The sequence below is a fragment of the Capra hircus genome, chromosome 3, assembly GCF_001704415.2.
Source record: "Capra hircus breed San Clemente chromosome 3, ASM170441v1, whole genome shotgun sequence".
In the NCBI taxonomy this organism is placed as follows: Eukaryota; Metazoa; Chordata; class Mammalia; order Artiodactyla; family Bovidae; genus Capra; species Capra hircus.
In genome coordinates, this window is record NC_030810.1 from 45,987,527 (window position 1) to 46,005,759 (window position 18,233).

General features: G+C 36.8%; 1 protein-coding gene across 1 annotated transcript in view; it reads right to left on the reverse strand.

The window, feature by feature from the left end:
* Positions 1–18,233, reverse strand: part of ANKRD13C (ankyrin repeat domain 13C) — an 89,172-nt gene that overhangs the window by 2,888 nt on the left and 68,051 nt on the right. The window contains exons 10-12 of the mRNA XM_018045474.1: positions 12,714–12,793; positions 10,048–10,146; positions 6,893–6,993 (exon numbers count right to left, since the gene is read on the reverse strand). Of these exons, the coding sequence (XP_017900963.1) occupies positions 6,893–6,993; positions 10,048–10,146; positions 12,714–12,793 (280 nt within the window). The remainder of the gene's footprint in view (positions 1–6,892; positions 6,994–10,047; positions 10,147–12,713; positions 12,794–18,233) is intronic.

Genomic DNA, 18,233 nt, shown 5'->3' on the forward strand with positions numbered 1-18,233 from the left:
TCACTTAAATATATGAGATAAAAACAATCTTGTCGGAACTGGAGTAGTATCATACCACAGCCTAATATTTTTCTAAATAATATACATTTCTAGCTGAAATTGAGTTAAATCTGACAACAAAAATGACCAAATGGGACTTCCCTGGTGGCACAGTGAATAGGAAACTGCCTGCCAAAGCAGAGGACATGGACTCAATCCCTGATCTGGGAAGTTTCCACATGCCATGGAAAAGCTAAGCAGGTGCACGGCAACTAATGAGCCCTGTGCTCTAGAGACCAGGAGCTGCAATCACTGAGCCTGCGCGCCTAGAATCCATGCTTTGCAACAAGAAAACCACTGCAATGCGAAGCCCTTGTACTGCAACGAAGAAGAGTAGTCCCAGTTCACAGCAACCAGAGAAAGCTCACACAAAACAACGAAGACTCAGCACAGCCAAAAACAGATAAATGAATAAATTTATTTTTTAAAAATTAAAACTCAAAATTTGATCACTCTGCTTAGTTTTATTCCTAACACAATTTATTGGAAAGAACACAAATTATAAAACCTGGGTTGATTGCTACAAGTCATTTATCTTATCAGGCTCAAGGATTTCATCTATGAAATAAACTTGAAAGCCTCCTTAAAATTCTGAAATGATTCTATGAAAGCTAAGTTGAATGTCTGTCTAGGATAAAGGCATACCATTAACTAAGTCTGACTGTTACAAACCTAGTATTTTATTGCAGAAAGTAATATTTTCATAAAAAAAACTAAACACAGAAATCAACATAAGAATTACAGAGTTTTTCCAGTTATTTCTGAGGAAAAGATCATTCATTGGGGCCTACTGAGTGAAGATTCTGTTCTGATTCAGAGGTCAGCAAATTAAGGCCTGTTGCCTGGGCCTTGCAAGGCCTACGAGCTAGAAAAGATTTTATATATTTTAATGGTTTAAAAAAATGGTTCATGCAGATAAAATTACATGAAATTCAAACATCATTGCCCATAGTAAAGTTTTATTGGAACACATGGTTTACTTACTCTCTATGGCTGTTTTCATTCTCTAATTAGAGACAAGATCAAGCCAGATCAAGTGGGGTTTAAGTCAAGGAAAAGTCTTTGGCTTTTACTCTGGATGAGATGGAAATCAATAGACGGTTGTGAGCATACTAGCAACACATTTGAATAAAAGTCTGGACAGAAATAATGAGAATTTAATATAGGATGACAAAAGTAACAGGAGAGATGTGTTCCAGAAGGAGCAGCCAGGGCGGCAGGAAGAAAATCGAGAGAGAACTCTATCTCAGAAGAGAGGAAGAGAATCTGTACCAAGAAGCTCCGCTGTTTCTAGCCTAAGGCTGTTACAAACTTATTTTTGTATACAGGCTTTTCTGTGAGTATATCTTTATTTTTCTGGTACAAAAGGCTAGGAATGCAATTGCCTGACTGCACGGATGTTGGATAGTTAGTTTTTATGTTTTCGTTTTTTTTTTTTTAAAGCAACAGCTAAAACGTTTTCTAGAGTGGCTGTACCATTTTACATAACCATCAGCAATATGAGTGATCGATCCAGTTTCCTCACATCTGCACTAACATCTGGAGTTGTCACAACGTCTTGGTTTTTTTAAATAGCATTATTTATTTATTTTTGGCTGTGCTGGGTCTTTGTTGTGCTCATGGACTTGCCTCAGTTGTGGCAAGCGGGGGCTACTCTCTAGTTGCGGTGCACAGACTTCTCGCTGCAGTGGCTTCTCCGGTGACTCGCGGGCTCCAGAGCGCAGGCTCAGTGGTTGTGGCGCACAGGCTTAGTTGCTCGGTGGCATGTGGGATCTTCCCAGACCAGGAATAGAATGAGTGTCCCCTGCACTGGCAGACAGACTCTTAATCACTGGACCATCAGGGAAGCCCCAGCAATGTTTTATTTTAGCCATCCTGTTGCTGCTGCTGCTAAGTCGCTTCAGTCATGTCTGACTCTTCGCGACCCCATGGACTGGAGCCTACCAGGCTCCTCTGTCCATGGGATTTTCCAGGCAAGAGTACTGGAGTGGGATGCCATCACCTTCTTCTCTGCCATCCTGTTAGGTATATACAATGATCTCACTGTGGTTTTAGGCTTCCCTGGTAGCTCAGCTGCTAAAGAATCTGCCTACAATGTAGGAGACCCCGCTTTGATTCCCGGGTTGAAGATCCTCTAGAGAAGGGATAGGCTACCCACTCCAGTATTCTTGGGCTTCCCTTGTGGCTTAGCTGGTAAAGAATCCGCCTGTAATGTGGGAGTCCTGGGTTTGATCCCTGGGTTAAGAAGATCCTCTGGAGAAGGAAACGGCTACCCACTCTAGTATTCTGGCCTGGAGAATTCCATGGAGTATCCATGGGGTTGCAAAGAGTTGGACATGACTGACCAACCTGCACTTTGTTTCACTGTGGTTTTAATTTTTTGTTGTTTTCCAGTTGCCAAGTTGTATCTGAAATTTTGATATTTGTAATTTTTTACATACAGTTCAATATATTCTTTTCCCTTGAGATTTCACCACTGACCCATATATTATTTAGAAGAGTGTATAACAGAATACCACAAACTGGAGATTCTCCTGTTATTATTTCTAGTTTGACTTGACTGTGACTGGTTTCCATTCCTTTTCAATTCTTACGGTTTTATTTTATAGCCCAAGATACAGCCTATCTTGGTATATGTTCCATTAAAAAAAAAAGGGGTACCCTGCTGATGTTGGGCAAAGTGTTCCCATAAATGCCAACTAGGTGCTCTGGTTTATGGTGTTATAGAGCTGTTCTATAGTATCCTTGCCGATCTTCTTTCTAGTTGTTCTGTCAGCTGTTGAAAGAAGGATGTTGCAGACTCCAATAATAATTGAAAATCTATTTTCCCTTTCATTCTTTCAGTTCTTGCTTCACCATCCTACAGTTCTGTTGTTTGGTGTATACATATTTAAGATTGCTTTCTTCTTCATGGATTGATACCTTTATTGTTATATAATACCCCTCCCCCCCCCGTAATTTTCTTTATTCTGAAATCTACTTTGTCTAATATTAATATATCTAGTCCTGTTACCCTTTGATTCATGTTTTCATGATACATCTTTTTCCACCCATTCATTTCATTTTCAACTTGCCAAAATCATATTTGAAAAGAGCTTCTTGAAGACAGCATGTAGTTGAATCATGGTTTTTAATCTATTTTTCCAATCTATCTTTTAAATGGTCTGTTTAGACTGTTCACATGTAAGGCAATCATTTATATACTAAGACAATTCTGCTAATTCATTGCTTTTTTGGTGATCTCTTTTTTCATGTATTTTTCTTGCTTTCCTGTAGGTTACAGGAATACTATTTATTTGTTTGTTTACTTTTGGCTGCACCACGCAATATGCACAACTTCCCTGATCAGGGATCAAACCCCACAACCTCTGCAGCAGAAGCGTGGAGTCTTAACCACTGGTCCACCAGTGACAGGACCACAGTTTAGAATTTTATTTGTATTTATCTACAGTATTTTTGAGTACACCTTTTTTTTTTTTTTTTTGGTGGCTGCTCTAAGTATACATTAAATATAACTAACTTATCATTGGTTCCTGATGTCATCATTTCAGCAGTTCAAGTGATATAGAAAAACCTTGCCTCCCCCTCCTTTACCTCCTTTTCACTTTCCCCTGTTTATAATATAACTATAAATAGAAAGAATGGAGAGAGAAAAGTAGACTTGGAGTAACCTGGCTATGAGAAGCAAAGGTTAAAGGCAAGTGCTGGGTAGGGTAGAGCTAAAGGGATTGTTTTATTAGATTGGTTGAATTTTTCTCTGAAGTTTGGCCATATTCCCTCACCTCCCTGACCCTGAATCTTTTTTTTTTTTTTTTTTTAAGCCACACCATACAGCTTGCGGAATCTCAGTTCCTAAACCAGGGATTGAACCCAGGCCATGACAGTGAAAGCCCAGAATCCTAACTACCAGGCCACTAGGAAATTTCCTAGATTGGTTGAATTTTAAAAGGAGAAAGACCTTTGGTTGAATTTTAAAAACCTGAACACAACCTAACAGCTAAGAGAAGAAGGCTGTACTGGGCTTCCCGCATGGCTCAGATGGTAAAGCATCTACCTGCAATGCGGAGACCTGGGTTCGATTCCTGGGTCGGAAAGATCCCCTGGAGAAGGAAATGGCAATCCACTCCAGCACTCTTGCCTGGAAAATCCCATGGATGGAGGAGCCTGATAGGCTACAGTTCATGGGGTCGCAAAGAGTCGGACACGACTGAGTGACTTCACTTTCACTTTAAAGCAGTTGGGAGGTTAAGGAGAAATGTAGGAAAACAGAGCCAGCTTTTTTAAAAAGTGGGAAGGAGAACATATCCATAGTACAAATGAAGAGATTACTCAAGCTAAGAAAAGGGACACCACTTACAATGATATAGAAAAGCTGTAAGAAAAGATAGCGCTTGGGGCAAAAAGTTTGTATGAAAGGTTGGGAATAATGAGGGAGGTCTCATTATTTCTGATGGCCTCTTTTTGTAACTAAGAAAACAAAAAAACTCATCTGCTTAGACTGTGGGAGGAAGTAATGGAGGGGATGCAGACGGGGACTGATGAAGGAGGCTCAGATTTAGCCTTTGAAAGCAAACTGACAGAAGCAGCAAATCAGAGAAAAGATCATTCAAAATTAGCATTTAAAGCTTTGGCTGAGGACTTCCCTGGTGGTCCAGAGAAGGTGGCACTAGTGGTAAAGAACCCACCTATCAATGCAGGAGACCTAAGAGACACAGATTCGTTCCCTGAGTCAGGAAGATCCCCTGGAGTAGGGCATGGCAACCCACTCCAGTATTCTTGCCTGGAGAATCCCATGGACAGAGGAGCCTGGTGGGCTACAGCCCATAGGGTTGCACAGAGTCATACACAACTGAAGCGACCTAGCACGCACGCACACCAGTGGTTCCCCCTTCCAATGTAGGGGACATGGGTTTGATCCTGGAGTTGGGGAACTAAGATCCCACATGCCACAGGGCAACTAAGCCCACGCACATGTTTCACAACAAGAGAAACAACTACAGAAGCTCCGATCACCGCAATGAAGAGTCTATGTGCAGCTCAGCCAAAAAACCAAAAAGCTCTGGCTCATTTTGAAAACATACACTTGTGTTAACAATTTCCAGATTTCCCCCCTCAGTTGTACCTTCTATCCTAAATATAGAAACAGAAATGACTGAAGATTAAACTGACCTAGGACTAGATTTTATAGGGTCATTGTAAAAGAAGGACAGAGACAAGAAAGATACTTAAGCAAATTCCCTATGAGTATATAAGCAAAAAATTATAAATCCCTTGTCAATAAAGCTTTATGTCAGAGAAATGCCTGCAAAAAAGTGCTGTAGACTTTTTTCCCATAAAACCAAGGTGTTTCTTTTTCACAAAAACTTGTGTTATAAGGTTTGACTTTGGCTTGGAACTTAAAAAAAAATGTGAATACAATAATAGTTTCATATACTTAATCCCTGCCCTCTATTCAGGTTTGTCACTGTGCCTCTTAAATACAATATACAGAACAGAGCCAATGCTTGAACTATTTTCTGGCTATAGATAAAGACAGTGGGATTTTAAGCTTCTGCAGAAAAAGTTATGTGATGATCCATAAGTCAAACACTCAGCTCTTCTTTAGTTTTTAGCAATTTCTGCCTACAATCTTATCATTGGTTTACTCAAGTAGATATAGGTTCTCAGCATTTTTATATCACAAAGGGAATCTAGAATGACATATTGAGAATATGTTTTAAAATCAATTTTAATTCACAATATGCATATTCCCAAATTTGAAAAATTGAGAAGGTTGGGTTTAATTTTTAGTAATAAAAGCATTACTTCTGGGAGTATAGCACCTGCCCTAATTGTTCTGAGATGTGGTTTCAGTAATATTGAGTGAAACAAGATAAATATATCAGAGGAATTATACAAAAGTTATATTTTCTCTATAATACCCCCTACCCCATCCAGAATATAAACACCAAAAGGACAGGGATTTTCACTGTCTCTCATCATTAGAAAAGGGTTCAGCACACAGTAAGCACTGATTAAATACTTGGTGGCTGGATCGATGGGTGGTATTGAAGGCCGCCATAGAGCTTAGTGAAGTGAAGCCACTCAGTCATGTCTGACTCTGTGACCCCATGGACTGTAGCCTATCAGGCTCTTCCATCCACGGAATTTTCCAGGCAAGAGTACTGCAGCGGGTTGCCATTTCCTTCTCCAGGGGATATTCCCAACCCAGGGATTGAACCCGGTCTCCCACATTGCAGGCAGATACTTTACCATCTGAGCTACCTGAGAAGCCCCCCATGGAGCTGAAATCACTGCTAAATCTAAGCCTCAACTCCTAAAGAACCTGTAAATAGTGTCTTACTCCTCTTTTTCTAATATAGTTAAGAAGATAAATATATACAAAATGATTTTACTGTTTTGAAAGATCATTGTTAAAAGTGAAGTTAGGTTTAAATATTTAAGACTGAAAAATAAAATGTAGTTAAGTATTACTTTATCACTGAATATGACTGTTGACCCCAGAAATATTCCCACTGTTCAGAAGCTCAGAATCTGCAGAAAATATGGGCTAAAATCCTGTCTCTCAATTTCACATTAAAATATTATCACGGTGCATAAGTTCACTCACACCCTCTTGAATGAAATATTTGTATATCCCTCACTTACATTTGCTTTAAATCAAGGAGAGTTTTCATCAAGCATTTTGTATATTTGACAAAATATGAATATCAATGCATGTAATTACAGAAAAAAAACATAAAATTATAAACTAGGAAATCCATATTCCTTCAAAGAATATTTCTTTTTAATGTTAGTAAACAGCTCTGTATTTCTAATAGACATTAAATTTACAAGAAAATTTTTCTCTTACCTAGTTTTACAGGAAAGCCTGGAGGAAGTTTCATTTGAACAAATTCTCTAAGCTTATTAAAGTGCTTGAAGGGAGCTATTACTTCCAAAACATTCAATAATCTGAAATATGGAAGGAGAAAAAAATTTTTCACATTGATTTTGTGTCCTTACGTTTTATTAACTACATGCTCCAAACTTACAGTATCACAGCTCCAATATCACAGATGTTAAAGATGACACCTCCTTTACCTCATTTTTTTTGTTTTATTATTCTTTTCACTGTCAAGGTCTATAACTTTTACATTTTATTGTGCAGCCATAATTTCCACAGTTGTTTGATCTTAGATCTACATTTCAGCAGACTCAAAGCTCACACTAGTCCTCCTCCTAAAGTCTACACATTCCCAAGTTCTTTAATTAGCCTACTGTTTGGATGCCTGAATTTCACTGTCAATTTTGTGTGTGAGAGGGCTCCTAAGTGTTTATTATTCCTTGATTGCTTACAGATTTGATAAATGAGTATTTCATTTTTGCATACGAAAGGGGACTCTGACTGGCATAGTTTCAGTTTATACTATTTCCCTCTTAACTAACACAATTTCACAAGGTCTCTTAGCAAGTGCTAAGATGTCTCACGTACTCTTAGCACTCGGTATTACACTCGTCATTATACTGTAACTCATCCTTTTAGCCTTTGGTTGGATGAATTTGATTTCAAGTAGTATTAATTTTCTCTCAAGAAGGGCTCATGGCTGCTGTACTGACTGAATTTTTCTGTGTCCTTTTCAATTGCCTTGATATATAAATGACATTTTACCTAATTGTGAAAAAAAGTAAGGTCAGGCTGTTTTTTTCAACACCTTTTCTCCCAAATGCCTTTAGAGAGTTCTCTATTATAACTGAAATGCAATAGTTTAATCAGGAAAATCACTGTTACTACTTCTTGTCTATTTTTATTGAAGCCTAATCAGACTATAGATTTAATTCTTCCACACAAGAAAATTTGCTTCTATTATATTTTGAATACTATTTTGTTTACATTTTGGAGGCTTTTTATTTAAGTGGAACAGCAACGATCCTTATATTGAACCACTCTCCTCCATGAATCAGTTCAGTTCAGTCACTCAGTTGTGTCCAACTCTTTGTGACCCCACGGGCTGCAGCACACCAGGCTTCCCTGTCCATCACCATCTCCTGGAGCTTACTGAAACTCATGTCCATCAAGTCGGTGATGTCTCCAACCATCTCATTCTCTGTCGTCCCCTTCTCCTCCTGCCTTCAATCTTTCCCAGCATCAGGATCTTTTACAATGAGTCAGTTCTTCGCATTAGGTGGCCAAACAGTTGGAGTTTCAGCTTCAGTATCAGTCCTTCCGATGAATATTGAGGACTGAATAGTATTATCCTCCATATATATTACTTCTCAAATTCCTTTAACATTTTCTTTCACTGGACTTCCCAGGTGGTACTGGTGGTAAAGAACCCGTCTGCCAATGCATGAGACACAAGAGACGTGGGTTCAATCCCTGGGTCCAGAACATTCCCCTGAAGGAGAGCAAAGCAACCCACTCCAGTATTTTTGCCTGGAGAATCCCATGGACAGAGGAGCCCGGCAGGCTACAGTCCAAGGGTCACAAAGAGTCGGACACGACTGAGCAGATTTAACAAGCACATGCACTTCTTTCACTGGATTCACTATTAGCTATCAAAATTTAATTTTTGGCCACATCTGTTCTGTTCATTGTTGTTTCTAATGTATTTCTTTTGCAATAGTGCTATTTAGTGCTTAATTTATTTCCTTAGCTTTATAATCTCCTTTTCATTTCATTCTATTATACCTTAGAGTGATCTAGTTTACAGATCATGTTCTTTTATGCTCTCCTAAAGTATTTCTAAAACTTATATTTTCACTTATATTTTATTCTAGAATGAGTTCTTTATCTAGCTCTTACATAATATCTATGTTCCTTATTTTACTTTTTTAAGGGGGAATGGTTATAATTGCCACATTTTATAAATTCTGAGATACCTAATTTTTATTCACATATTAACATCTCTGAAATTGGAATAACTCCTAAAACTGATAACATCTTATAATTTGCCACAGTTTTCTTCTTCCTTACAATATATATCCAGAGTATCTTAGAGTCATTTTGGGTTCAAGATAAGATAAATTTTGCAGACTTGTATGTATGGCTAATTCCCTTCCTACATCTTCTGAGAACTATTATTTTCCTCTTTGATCAACAGCTTGAAGACTAGATATGGAATTCTATCTACTCTTCTAAAACTTGGCTATTGAGGAGTATAGGATGTATATAGAATCTGTAGAAAAATAAGGGTCCTGCTCTCTTCCAAAAGAAATTTTTTTTTAATGTATTAGGTCAGACTGGAAGTAGAAGGATCTAGGAAGGAAAGCCTAGGGCTTCAACTCATCCCCAGCTTGTGAGAAGCCTGAATTTACAGTTCGGTCCGAATCGGCTCTAGCTACCCATCTCCCATTCCACACATCTCTCCAAACTGGTTTTTTTTTTTTTTTTAAATGAGCAACTGATGAATACAGGTTTGGAAGGATATATTCAAGATATTCATGGGAGTATTGTTTATATTGGTGACAAACTAAAAGTAATTAAAATATTTATCAGTAGGAGGATAACAAAATAAATGGCAGTACATTAATACCATAAAATACCAAGGAAAGAAAAAAAAAGATAATGTAATTATTTTAAGAACTCCAAGATAACTCACTTTTAAGAGAAAAGAGGAAACAGAATAAAATGCAGACTATTTCCCCATTTTTACAAAAAATGCTAAAAAAACACAAAGCAAAATTTAGACAAAAATACATTATTTACCTGTCAACTATTAGGAAGGTCAAAGAAAACTGCCATGTTTATTCTATAAACTTCCATACTGTTAGATTTTCTACAATAAGCATGTATTCATGTATTATTTTTATAATTTAAAAAAATTATTCAAAATTTTATTTAGTTGAAATAATTAAAATGTTAATATTTTGAGAGCTTGAATTACTAGAAAGGTGTAGACACTGCCAAAGCAAAGGCTATTTTACATTTCAAAGGCCTCAAATCTACCACTCAGATGCAAACATAATTATAGCCTTAAGATTTTAATAGTTTCTTTCATAAACTTGTGCAGTTAGTAACAAACTTACGATTCAATTCCCAAGGGAAATTCCTGGCTCATGGCTATTGTGGCTTTAAACGTTTTCTTACTTTCTTTGCACACCAGTTCTCTACCCAGATGAGGAGCTCTAAATTGAAAAAGAAAATATTAGGAAATTTTTTCCACGCTGTATCATCATCCTAAGAAGAATCTGTCATCTTTCAATGACATTCATTAATATTTCAACTTTTCTTACTCTGAGCATAGAAATAAAATTATGCTAATAGAGAATGAGACATGTATAACAATTGAGACAAGGGTAACAAGGAAAATAACAAGGTATAAAAAGTTATTTCACACTGAATATAATTTTAATAATCACTATTTTTAGCAACAAACCAAAATCCTAGAAAAAAACAAACTTTAAAAATATCATTCCAGGTGGGAGGGGGGTCCAGGATGGGGAACACGTGTATACCCGTGGTAGATTCATGTTGATGTATGGCAAAACTAATACAATATTGCAAAGCAATTAACCTCCAATTAAAATAAATAAATTTATATTTTAAAAATATATATACCATTCCATATTTTTAAATCACTTATTCAATTCAATCTCTTTTTACTATCTATGGTTCTCAGCACTGATCAATAAGAAGCAAGGTAAAGCATAAAGAATTTTATATTGTCAAATATTATAAGAAGGAAACATTTTATAGAAAATTTAAAAATATACTACAAACCTTCCAATATTAAAGAAAAGACAACTTCTTCCTAAGCATAACAGTAAGTAATATTTATTCTCCAACAAACGAACATTTTCTATGAAAGACAGTACCTTCTTTGATATGGTCAGCTAGAAAAATTTATTTATTCAAAATAAACTATTCATTCATCATTCTTTTATTCAATCAGCATTTACTGGCTACAAACTATGTACTAGGTACTTTACTAATTATAAGCAATATCAGTTCAGTTCAGTTCAGTTGCTCAGTTGTGTCCGACTCTCTGCAACCCCATGAATCGCAGCATGCCAGGCCTCCCTGTCCAACACCAACTCCCGGAGTTCACTCAGACTCATATCCATCAAGTCAGTGAAGCCATCTCACCCTCATCCTCTGTCGTCCCCTTCTCCTCCTGCCCCCAATGCCCCCCAGCATAAAGTCTTTTCCAATAAGTCAACTCTCCCATGAGGTGGCCAAAGTATTGGAGCTTCAGCTTCAGCATCATTCCCTCCAAAGAAATCCCAGGGCTCATCTCCTTCAGAATGGACTGGTTGGATCTCCTTGCAGTCCAAGGGACTCTCAAGAGTCTTCTCCAACACCACAGTTCAAAGCATCAATTCTTCAGCGCTCAGCCTTCTTCACAGTCCAACTCTCACATCCATACATGACCACTGGAAAAACCATAACCTTGACTAGACGGACCTTAGTTGGCAAAGTAATGTCTCTGCTTTTCAATATGCTATCTAGGTTGGTCGTAACTTTTCTTCCAAGAAGTAAGCGTCTTTTAATTTCATGACTGCAGTCACCATCTGCAGAGATTTTGGAGCCCAAAAAAGTAAAGTCTGACACTGTTTCCACTGTTTCCCCATCTGTTTGCCATGAAGTGATGGGACCGGATGCCATGATCTTCGTTTTCTGAATGTTGAGCTTTAAGCCAGCTTTTTCACTCTCCTCTTTCACTTTCTATCAAGAGGCTTTTTAGTTCCTCTTCACTTTCTGCCATAAGGGTGGTGTCATCTGCATATCTGAGGTGATTGATATTTCTCCCAGCAATCTTGATTCCACCTTGTGCTTCTTCCAGCCCAGCGTTTCTCATAATGGACTCTGCATATAAGTTAAATAAGCAGGGTGACAATATACAGCCTTGACGTACTCCTTTTCCTATTTGTAACCAGTCTGTTGTTCCATGTCCAGTTCTAACTGTTGCTTCCTGGCCTGCACACAGGTTTCTCAAGAGGCAGGTCAGGTGGTCTGGTATTCCCATCTCTTTCAGAATTTTCCACAGTTTATTGTGATCCACACAGTCAAAGGCTTTGGCATAGTCAAGAAAGCAGAAATAGATGTTTTTCAAAATTCTCTTGCTTTTTCCATGATCCAGCGGATGTTGGCAATTTGACCTCTGGTTCCTCTGCCTTTTCTAAAACCAGCTTGCACATCTGGAAGTTCACGGTTCATGTATTGCTGAAGCCTGGCTTGGAGAATTTTGAGCATTACTTTCCTAGCATGTGAGATGAGTGCAACTGTAACATTAAGCAATTGTCTTGGGTAAGGAAAGTAGTCTGGCAGAGGCTGAAACAAAGGGATGATGACATGGAAAGGTAAAAAGCAGATAAACAATGAGTGGCTTTACACACCTTGCAAAAGACTCTGGATAAGAAGAGAATATAAAGTTCATCTTACAGTGAAAAAACTCAAACAAGCAGTTTCACTAGGCAGTCTTCATATTCTATTTCCTTAGAATAATGTCGTATGGGTTTGGGGAGTATATAAACTGGCAAGAGGGACGTAAAACTGCGGCTCTACATTTTACTCGAAAGAGAGAATGTAATTAGGGATGCTTCTCCCTCATCATACTTCATCCACATTTTTAAAAGAAAAAAGAAGTGCTTCAGACAAAACTATACTACTAATTCTCTGTAAAAAAATTTTTTTATAAAACTTTTTTCCTATAAACCAAAAAATACATGAACACAACAAAACCAACACTTACTTTCCATTTTCAGCAGATATATACTCTTCCCATGTAATAGTGTTCTGAGGAGGAGGGGTAAGGGACTGTCTTCGAATCGGCTGCCAAAAAAAAAAAGAAAGAAAGAGTAAGGGGGAGAGGGAAAGGGAGAAAGAAGGGGAATAGAGACAAAAGAGAGACCGAGAGGGGACAGAAAAGAAAATTATATTTTAAAAAATATAAAATTAAAACATGAAATAAACTACAATCTCCTTAATATCATCAATATAATGCTTTAAGAGGTTATTCAGAGACAGTTCCATGTTATAAGCTCCATCAGTAATATTTATTATTAATATCATTTTTAAAATCTCAAAAAAAAGAGAAGTATAAAAGAGGTAAAATCCATTCATTTGATGCTTTAATCATCTAAAATGTTTCTGACATTATGCTAGATGCTGATCATGGGAACTACAGAGAAGTATACAAACTAATCCTGACTTCATGGGGCTCACAGTTCAGAGCTGGAAAGAAAAAACATACACAAACATGAACAGTTAATCAGGAATACAAAATATTAAATGACTAAAGACAAAATGTGCTTACAAAAAACTGGGTAATACAGGGGTTCACCAGGGCAGTCTTCTACAGACAATAAATTGAGATTAGAAGATTAACACTCCAATTTAAAAGAAAAGAAAAAGAATATTTTGGACAGGGAGAATAATGAAAATACTAGGTTGACTTGAACTAGGGAGGAAAGTTCAAAAGGAATATCAACAACAGTGGTAAGGGTCATATCAGATTTAAAACTTACCCCTTGTCTTTGTTAACTAAGAATCTGGATCACTATAGGATAAACTGGCAATAAAGAAATAAGGGAGTAGAGTAGAAATTGCTAAGAAAAAATCAACAGGACAAACTATGTACAGCAAAAGGGTAATAAGTAAAAGACTGCTATAAATAACAACAACAAAAACAACAGTACCACTGGGAGAGGTTCCATTCAGAAAAGTATAGTTTTGGATATAATGAGTTTAAGATGTTAATAGGCAGCATGTTAAACCAAGGATTCTGAAGACACAAAAATGAGCCAGAATCCCACCCAGCTCCACCAGCTAGTAGTTATGTGAACTGGGACAAGAAACCTTATATAACTGTCAATTTAACTCACCTGGAAAATGGAAATAGGACCATCACATCACAGTTAAAAATTCAATGAGACAATGTATAGAAATGGTTAGTGCATGGCACATTAGAAAAGATTCAGTAAATAATAATGAGTATTTTATACTGGGAAGTTCCTAGAGGGTAGTTACAAAAAGAGAACAATCAAGAAGGAAATCATATTTAGAAATAATGTTAAGAATTCTCTGACTAAATAAAAAGTAAGAAAACAGGACTGATGACTGAGTCCTAAAAATCACACAGACTGGGGGTGGTAGGATTGGAGAATGCAGAAGAGGACAGAAAGGAGCCTTTAAAAGTATTTAAAATTAAAGGAGATATTAGTCAATAAGGAAAAAAAAAAACAACAGAGTACCAAGGTATCATGGACGTGAAAAGACTGTTTCAGTACCATAACACAAAGACTTTAAAGAAGGCTGAAAAATTGGCAGTTAGATTTTGTTGGCTAGAAATCATTGATGATCTCTGAGTAACAGCCGAAGAATGTGGGATGAAAGGAAACATAGTTTTGTGAGCATCGGGCAGTATGAAAGACAAAATTCTGCCCTTGAGAAGCTTATAAAGAGATACACAGGAAGTGAGTAATTATAATCCAGGGTGATGGTTATTATGATAGAGAGATCAAGAGGATGGCATAAAGAGCACAGAGAAGAGATCGGCCTGACCCAGGCTGGGGCAGGCAGCCAAAAAGATGTGCGAGAAAGGCTGGTTCCTAGTGGAGAAGTCTGAAAGAAAGAGAACAAAATAACCAACTGAAGGACACTGAAGAACAAACAATGGTGAGAACAAGCATGCTGTGACAGGAAACTACAAGCGTGGTGCGTCTAGCTGGCATAAGTAGCATACACAAAAAGAGAAACAGCAAGACACAGGGTAAAAGGGCAAGGCAGAAGAGAGAAAGTAGTTTGAAAGGGTTTTACGCAGTAAGTAGACTGTATTTTACTCAAAAAGCAACGGACAAATATTTTGAGCAATATTATGCAGCTTTTAGAACACAAACATTGGAGCCAGACTGACCAAATCCTGGCTTTGCCAATTACTAGCTGACTTTGGAAAATTATTCAAACTCTTTTGTCTCGTTTAGTTAACTATAACTTCTCAGGGTTGTTGTAAGGATATAACTGGATAGTTAACCTAAAATACTCAAAACAGTGCCTAACAAACAGTAAATATTCTATACATTTTAGTTATTAAGGCTTTACATAGTTCAATCTATTTCAGAAAACTCATTCTGGTAGCAGTAAGTTAGGAAGCTATCTCTAATTCAAATGAGAAATGATAAGGGGAGCTATTTCAAAGTGGAAGAAGAGAGATTTGTGAGACCTTTAGGATTTTGTGATCAAGTATAGACACAGAGAAGGCAATGGCACCCCATTTCAGTACTCTTGCCTGGAGAATCCCAGGACGGAGGAGCCTGAAAGGCTGCAGTCCATGGGGTCGCAAAGAGTCGGACACGACTGAGCAACTTCACTTTCACTATTCACTTTCATGCACTGGAGAAGGAAATGGCAACCCACTCCAGTGCTCTTGCCAGGAGAATCCCAGGGATCGGGGAGCCTTGTGGGCTGCCATCTACGGGGTTGCACAGAGTCAGACATGACTGATGCAACTTAGCAGCAGCAGCAGCATAGACACAGAGGTAAGGAAAGTTAAGAAGTTCAAGGACAAATGGCAGGGTGCTGACTTAGGTCATGGTAGCAGATAATGGTGGTACCACTCAGAGAAGGAAAAAAATTGTATGATCAGATTTAAACATACTAAATTTTAGATACCTGTGTTTATCCATGTGGAGGAAGGAAAATACTACAGATCTGGTGATTAAAAGTCAGGTCAGAATTGAAGGTATATACTGGGGGAGAGTTACTAGTATTTATGTGGTAACTGAAGCATCAGTTATATATCTAACAGAGAGACATTAGAGAATACTAGATGTCTACTCAATCAATAATCTATTCTCCTATTCTTTGTTGTAAAATCTTCCTACCAATTTTTGACTGGACATGTTACTTCCTAGATAAAAGACTTCTTTTCTAGCCATCTTTACAGCCAGCTAAGTGTTATCATGTAACTAAGTTCTAACTAATGGGATTTGAGCAGTGATGTGTGCAACTTCTGGTTGGGTTCTCAAACAGAACATGTATGGCCTTTCCTTCCTAATTACTATTAGGAATTATTATTCCTAATGGTTGGGATACTAAGCAGGTAATAAACCATCATATACCATGTGGATGAGAGCTAGATCCTAGAAACGCTAGAGAAATATTGATAAGACAGAAAAAAAAGGATAGGTCTGAGATGAACTCACAGAGCAATGAAACCATACAAACTCAGATTTTTACATAAGAAAGAAAGAAACTCCTGTCTTGTTTAAGTTACTATAATTTTGAATCTCTTATAGTCAGCCAAACTAACATCATGAAAAAAGTGGAAGTGTTAGTCGCTCAGTTGTGTCCAACTCTTTGCAGCCCCATGGGAACTGTAGCACACCAGACTTCTGGGTCCATGGGATTCTCCAGGCTGGAATCGGTTGCCAACCCCCCTTCAGGGGATCGTCCCAACCCAGGGATCCAACTTGCATTTCCTGCATTGCAGGTAGATTCTTTACCACTGAGTCACCAGTCTATTTAATACCTATATATATATTTAATACTTGTATATATATTTGGCTATAACTAGTGTTTTATATATATATATAAAATCTTAGTGAAGACTCATTTTTCTGGCATGATTAACGTAGCATGTCATATAATTTTACAGGTAATAAACTTCTCTAAGCAGTTTCTACTATTTCCAGTAGAATTCTTTCTAAACTATGTATTATACGTCCCCCATCTTAGTAGAGACTAATGAATCTAACTTAACCTTTTACTGAGCACTTTACCTCATCATTATAAAAATCAGTTGTTACATTTTAATAAGCTCTGTCTTAGATTATGTTTATTCTAACTTGCCCTTTGTTATATACTGATACTTGCAGTTGAATCCGTCAGTGTTCCCTCCGTGCAGTTATCACAACCATTTAATGAAACAAGAAGACATGAAGGCTGCCACAGGACACCAGATGGCTTTCTGTTATTTCCCCAAGGCTCTGTAACTGAAATGACATCAAACCTTTCCTACATAATTAAATGCAAACTTCTAATGCCTGTTTTTCTTAAAGCATAAAAAAAGAGTTTTAATTTATTGCTAGATTTGCTGAATTTTAGTATTTTATGTTGCAAAGATTTCTGGAAGTTTAAGGCATTCATGTATTTTATGTCTATGTGTTCCTATTTTGATTTTATATATTAAAAAATATATAATCACTAACAAAGGTTAACTCAATATTCTACATATATATATATCTAGTTGGCATAAATTAATACTTTTATCAATGACTGTCTAACGTATAAATATGACATTGCTTCCTCCAGTTGGATAGAACAAAGTGGAAAGCAGCACCGAAAGTATAGGAGCAAGTAGCCATGACTTAAGAATTTCTGAGCACTTAAATTTTACTATAAAAAAATACTGTTAAAAATACATACTAAATATTAGAACTATGTCTGGAAAGGAGGGGGGAAGAAGAAGAAGGCATGGCAAAACTAGTTAAACAGCAATTTCTCCTAAATGCTATCTATACGCTATTTCTTATAGAAATTAAAACAAATATTTGGCTATAAAAATGAGAAGAAACTCAAAAGCTAATTATTTAGAATAAAGAACATAAATTCATTCTGAAAAAGACTAGTATATTTATTTTTAAGAAATGAAATTTTATTAAAATGTGGCTTTAAAATATAGTATTTTCGGGAATTCCCTGGCAACCCAGTAGTTATGACACCATGTTTTCACTGCAGGTTCAATCCTGTATAGGGAACTAAGATCCCACAAGCCATGCAATGCCACCCAAAAATGAAAAAAAAAAAAAAATATATATATATATATATATGTCTATATACAATATTTTCATGTCTTTTTGAAAACAATCATAATAAAAATAGTCATATATATTTTCTAGGCTTGCAAAAATTTCAATAATGCTCAAAAGCCAAAAACATGTTTTTTACTAATATGTTTTAGACACAACACTGAAAAAAAACGCAATACTAATTTTTAATACCCTTTTCAATAGCAAACTTCCCTTATTCCTTTTCCAGGTTCAATTTCACAATATTCTGAAAGAATTGCTAAAGATGAGGTAAATATGTGGATACACACAAAGAAGAGACTATAACAAAGGCAGACTGGGAAGCAATATACTTAAAATAAGACAAAGAACCTGGGGAACGGTCCTAGAATCAAAACCCGTCATTGCTACTTACAGCTTTATGATTTCAGATATATTATTTTTTTTTAACTTCACTCTCCTTTCTATAAAATTGCATAATGATA